Below are 6,254 nucleotides of genomic sequence, written 5' to 3'. Positions count from 1 at the left end.
TGTATGATCGTTATGAGCTGAGAGGTTGAGTGTAAGACCATTGAGGATAATACCTGATGGGCTAATCTTGAATCTGCCCAAAGTCCCTGGGTGTTACAAGGTGGTTTGGCCCAGGGACCACTTAGGTTAAGTGTTGGGCCCATAGAGCTCATTTGATGGGTTTCAGGGGGTGCACTGTCCATAACAGTGTATTCGGCCAGGCCTTGTAACAAAGGTTGGGACGAACCCATGTGGCTGATGTGTAAATCAATGCTTAGGTCCCACGCCATACAAGGAAGCCCAACTGGGCAGCAGTTAGGAAGGTTAAGTGAGCACATAAGCTTAATGGACCTAAAGCCCATTTCAAACTGGACTTATTTAATAAGTTAAATATGGGCGAATTCCGAGATGGATCAGTAGATAGGATAGGGTCTTAACCTTATCCACTAAGAGAGTCTAGATCTGAATATGATTCAGATCTAGAAACCTCCTAATGAGATTAGGAGAAGGCTGATCTAATCTGCAAATAAGATAAGGGTTTATTCTTATCACCTAAAGAGAGATCTGATCCAAATATGATTTGGATCAACAGCTTCTAATTGGATTAGCAGCTGATCTTTTAGGTTTACAAAAGAAGGAGGGGATGACAGCCTTTAGAAGAATCACATAATCAGATCCTCTTCAGAGCTGAAATTAGAGAAGAAAGATTTCTGCAATCCTTGCAAAGATCTTTTTTGCCGCCTCGTTTCTGCAGCCGCTAGACATCCAGTTCGATCTCCAGTTGTGGGAGAAGTCAAGATTTGATCTTGACATCAGTTCTTTGAGAAAGAATTGATAGGAAGCTGTGCTCACATGCCATCCTGCTATTTCTTGCGAAGGACAGAATTCTTGGAGAAGAATATTGCTGATTCTACTCCATCCTACATTGCGCCATCTTCAGTGGGAGCAGTCTTTGGATCCTTCCTTGGGTGTGAACACCTTCGTTGGGGGATACTATTTCTCTGTATCAGGTATAATCCTCTCCTACTCCTTTTGGTTTAGATCTGGCTTAGTTTATGGTTCAAGAATGATCATTGAAAATATGATTTTTTAAATAGGGAATGCGATTCCCAATTGAAGGGAGAACAATTTTTGAAATTCGCCCCTTTATTCCGCAAGTTTTGGGCGTCCATACGATGGATCTCTCATCCGTTCACTCCCTGGGTAGGTTTTATTGCTGAATAAGGTGGCGGAGCCTCTCCAGGGTCATGGTGGAGGGTCTGAACCTGTCCAGCATCCGACCTCGGTGAGAGGTGGACACCAAGTTACCCGAGGCCTCCCACGCCTCGGGGGATTGGACTCCGGTAGGGTTACCCTAAGCCGAGGTACCCACCTCGGGCACCTCGGGCTCATCTAATTGGCTATCAAAGGAAGACATAACAACGAAACCGAAGAAAAGCTAGGGTGACTCACCAAAAAAAGATGGACCAGACTAGGAAGAACTGACCCGAGCAAGAGGCTTTGGACGCGAGCTCAAAACTACGACTGAGGATTTGTGATGAAGGAAAATGGCCAGGACCCCCACTATTTATAGCCACTATACGTGGGCGTCAACGGTTGAGATCGAAATGATCTGACGGTCCTCATGAAAACCAGGTGCACGACCTTCGAGGAGAAATCAATTTAGTGCATTTTTTTTTACGTCCGCGGAGTCCATAAGTCGCAAGACGTCCGCGTGTAGACTGTACGCGACTCGAGCTGTGCCTGGTAGAGCCGAACAGGGGACCGGTCCAACCGATGAGCTGGCAGATACGAAAGTTCAGGGCCTGAGCCAAATCCACCTGACAGGTCACGGACTCCCCATGCTGGGTCAGAACCCCTTAGCACGGGGAGTGGGGGGCAATTGATGTAGTGTGATTTGGCCCGACCTCGTAGCACAGGGACATGTGTATGTGACCTGGCATAAGCAACAACTTAGCGCGACAGCCTGGCCACAACTCGGTGTAACAAGCTCGCTGAGGCCCGACCAAATGACTTGGCGGATGTGACAACCCTGCGAGAAGCAAGGCCCAGCTTGCCCCAAGCCTGAAGGCGGAGCTCCCCGAGCTCCCCTTGTGCAAGGGGACTTGAGCTCTCCCTTCCTAAGAAGGGAGCACCCCAGCTTTTGGCTAAGTGTCCCGAGGGAGAAACACCTCAGGGCAGCACCATCGAAACTCCTATTCGTACTTGCTCAAGGCTCGCTTATGTGAGCACCTCGGCGTACCTCGGCACCTCGATGCAAGGCAACCCAACCTCAGGTGGATCGGTACAAAGTAGCTCGACAGCCTGTAGGGAAGATCCGCCTGACATCCGTACCTGCCAAATCTGGTGGCAGTGCCCACATCTCTTGCCAGGCAGCGTCGTGCTTGCCGTCTCTGAAAAGCATGGCACGCCTGACGAGTCAGTACCCTACAGCAGCAGCCTGTAGCAGTAGCCTGCACCTGCCACCTTAGTCCTGGCAGTAACAGCTAGGGCAGTGGCGGTTACGCCTGATGTGACTGAGCTCCGGTATAATAAGACCCCGATCCTCACGAAACAAAGGTATTGAAGCTAGCACTTTCAGCACTCTTAACTCTCAGTATTTTCCTTGAATTTTTCTCAGAGTTCTAACTTATCTATCGGAGTGTTCCTGCCGAGAAAGCTCCTCGGGAACCCTTCACCTTCCTCTTCCTCTTAAATGCCGTCTGTCGCAGCTAAGAGCCAAGTCTCAACCAATTAAGAATGCCCAGATTGTGCTGCATCAAGAGCAAAAACAAAAGGCAGAGGACAATAAAGGAAGGCGATGAATAGTATCGTTGCCTTTCTTTAATATTTTCAAAAAAAAAGTTACTTTATTTTTGTTATTTTATAAAATTATTACCTTTTATTTTGATATTGAGTGCAAAAATTTGCTCTTATAGCTAGAAATCCTAAAGTAAAACCTCTCCTTTTTGACCTTTTCTTAAAGAGAGAGAGAGGGACGCACCGTGTGTCCGTTTGTACGCGAATAAAGCCAAGGTGCCAAAGGGCCAAAGGCCACGCGCTTTTGCTTTGCATTTTGGCCTTGTCTTAGAAAGCGTGCAAATTACGCCGGGTTGTCGGTCACCCAAATGCCACTAACCGATCCGAGAAACCGACCTTCGGCACACGTGTGAGTCATGACCGTAGAGTTTGTTTCTACGAATCGCACCGAAAAAGAAAAGAAAAACCGATTTCACAACGCCAAACCTACTAAATTCAATCTTCACCGTTTATATACACCGCCAAAAAAAATCAACGTAATTCCCGATGCCAAAAATTGGGATTCCTATTTCCTAACCCGGGGTTAGATGGGTCCAAGCAAAAGGTATGGTTGGGAGAGTTGTTTCTACGAATATAAGTGGGGGAGCGAAAACATCGATCAAATCCCCTCTACTAACTTCTATCACATCTCCATTTCGCAGCGCTTTCTTTTCCCCTCTCGCTTTGTCTCTGCCAAATTTCTTGCTCAGATTTCTCCGATTTAGGGTTTCTTCTTCAGTTGACTACACATTCGAAACCCTAATTCGGATAAGGTATGTGTTTCCTTCTGCCTTCTTTTCTGTTTTGCCTCTCTCTCCAGTTCTTAGTTTTTCATATTCTTCTTTTTTATTTTTCTGTTTCTCCGGTTGATTTGGTGGTAAGATTGGTTCATGGTTCTGAATTTTTTTTTACCCCTTCATTTTGGTCACGGGTCTCTGGATCTGATTTTTGTGTACCAGTTGTCTTTATCTGGCATGATCTCTCTCTCTCTCTCTGACGTTTTTTTCTCCGTGGTTGATTTTTGGGCCTTGATATGATTTAGCTTCCTTCAATGATGTATAGGCTTCCTTGAAAAAATTGTTATACTTTTTTAATTACACAATACTTTATTGTTTTAATTTCTGGATTTGTTGAGTTTTCAGCTTTGATCGTCTTTTGTATTTTTTTTTTGTGGTGGGGGGGGGGGGGGGGGCGTGTTTGCCCTCATTTATGTATCATGAATAAACAAATATGATCCATATTTTCTTTCGATTCTCATGTTTTTTACTCATTGTTCTATGTTGTTGCAAGATTTCTTGAATGGTTATCCTAAATTGCTGTGATCTTCACTTTTTATTTCTCGGTCGTTAGAATTGTATTGTCACTTTGGATCTATTAACGTTGTTAAATTCGGCATGTAGTTTAGCATGTTGGTTCTTGACCTATTTTGTTCAGTTGTATAATGGGTCTTTGTTCTTCTGGAGTTTATGATCTTTTCTCTTTCTCTTTTTTTTTTTCTGGTTTTCTTGTGCTGTAATTCGTGACACACGGTGAGGAAACAATATTAGTTAAGAGGGAACTTGTCCCTTTGTGACTTTGTGTCTGTTCAACAAGAGATGACTTCTTCACAATTTTGCGATACCATGATATAAAGTAACTTTAGATTCCTTGAGAAGGTGCCGTCCATTAATCTAGAAGCTGGTAAAATTATGGAGTTCCATTCATCATTTTGACTAAGCTTTTTTCAGCATAATATTCTATAACGGAAGCTCTTCTCCATATTCAAGGGGTCTTTAATTGTTAAAGTTTTGACTAATGGCTATTTAATAGATTTTACCCAAATGTTTTGGATTTGTGTTTCCGTATTAATTTGTGTTGGGAACTCGTGGGTCTACTTCCATTTGTGTTAAGCTCTGAGCTTTGTGATTAGAACCTAAAAGAAGCCCATTTGTAGTCCTCCACTTTCAACAACCAAGGTTCATGTCTGAACTCGACATCCAGATTCCTACTACCTTCGGTATGTTGTCATCTGATGTCTGCTTTCAATGTATTTTTTGAAGTTGAGTATTTTAAATCCCTTCTAATTGGTGTTGGTGGTGTCTGGTATGGTGAGGCAGATCCCTTTGCAGAGGCAAATGCTGAGGACTCGGGCGCTGGGTCAAAGGAGTACGTGCATGTGCGTATACAGCAGAGAAATGGTCGGAAAAGCCTGACAACAGTGCAAGGTTTGAGGAAGGAATTCAGTTACAACAAAATACTCAAGGATCTGAAGAAGGAATTTTGCTGCAATGGTACTGTTGTCCAGGACCCAGAGCTAGGCCAAGTTATTCAACTTCAAGGTGATCAGCGGAAGAATGTTTCGACGTTCCTCGTTCAGGTAATGTGGATATCAACATCCCTCTTCCCCCATTGCTATCTTCATCTCCTTTATTTCTGACCCACCGGTTTCAGTTTTCATCTCTTTGCTGTTATTGTTTATTATTGGGAACTCTGACCCTTTATTACTTTGTAAACAGGCCGGAATTGTGAAGAAGGAACATATCAAGATTCATGGTTTTTGAACAGCAGAAGACCAGTCCCTGCATGATCTTACCTTACGCATTGTCAGCAGAGAACATCTTATTGGACTTTCTAAAACAATCTTACTACATACATATGTTGTCTTCCTCTGTAGTTTATTTTATGATACGATGACTAGGTACTCCTGTGGCTTTTAGTTTTCTTGGTTCTGCATTCTGGTGCATGTCTTGTAATGTAGAACAAATATGGTGAATTACTCTTGGGCCGTAACTTTTATTCGGAATAAAAAGGAAACGCAGCTGTTGTTTTTCTCCTTTCCTCTGTCCTCACTTCAGTGAATGAATTGTTGTATCGATTGCTTAGAGCCTTAGACATTGCTTTCCTTCTGTTGATTCCCCCTACGAGCACTCCACTGGCGAACACGTAACTTGGGAGAAAATTTTCAAGCCTTTAAATATGTTGGGTTAGGTGTCCATCAGTGACATTTCTTTGGAGTGTCCATTCTCGTAAGGTCGGTACTCCATTGAGATGAATTGGTGCTGAATATGAAGTTTTCTATAATCCACAAAAAAATAAAAATTTAAGGCAAAATAGTCATTTTTAGCATATTGTTTAAGTAAATAAATATATAAATAACAGAATAAATAACAGACAAATACATACAAATGTGCTTGAAAATGGATTATTTTGTTCATGTTTTGTATTGGTCATGCCTCGTTAATCCCTCGATCTCATAATTGATAATCTACACTGTTGATTATTTTTCACCGATAACATCCTTGAGCCGAGTTGAACATTTGGATATATATTGCATAAAACCATCCAAACCTACGTTAAATATATCAAAGAAGTCCTATAAATCTTAATTTTATGCTTTTCATGTTTATTTTATGGATTTTATCGTTATCCTTTATGCCCAAATCCTGTTTTTTGGTACATATGCCCAAATGCCTTGAAGCTTATGCCTCGCCCCTGTACATTCAACGGCTTTAATACTT

General features: G+C 42.7%; 1 protein-coding gene across 2 annotated transcripts; it reads left to right on the top strand.

Moving 5' to 3' along the window:
- The first annotated feature begins 3,197 nt into the window (after positions 1–3,197).
- Positions 3,198–5,569, top strand: LOC148875474 (protein translation factor SUI1 homolog). 2 transcript variants are annotated; one of them, XM_088964780.1, is made up of 4 exons: positions 3,198–3,530; positions 4,648–4,753; positions 4,854–5,113; positions 5,253–5,569. In XM_088964780.1, exons 2-4 carry the CDS (start codon positions 4,717–4,719, stop codon positions 5,295–5,297), a joined length of 342 nt encoding a protein of 113 aa, XP_088820906.1. In that variant the 5' UTR covers positions 3,198–3,530; positions 4,648–4,716; the 3' UTR covers positions 5,298–5,569. The 2 variants fall into 2 exon arrangements, with proteins under 2 accessions (XP_088820906.1, XP_088820907.1); XM_088964781.1 differs by having other exon boundaries at positions 3,200–3,530; positions 4,667–4,753.
- Positions 5,570–6,254: the final 685 nt, after the last annotated feature.

The sequence above is a fragment of the Nelumbo lutea genome, chromosome 1 (assembly GCF_056320005.1).
Source record: "Nelumbo lutea isolate HS-2025 chromosome 1, American lotus-T2T, whole genome shotgun sequence".
NCBI lineage: Eukaryota > Viridiplantae > Streptophyta > Magnoliopsida > Proteales > Nelumbonaceae > Nelumbo > Nelumbo lutea.
The sequence above is the reverse complement of the archived record's forward strand: the minus strand, read 5'-3'. Positions and strand labels throughout refer to the sequence as shown.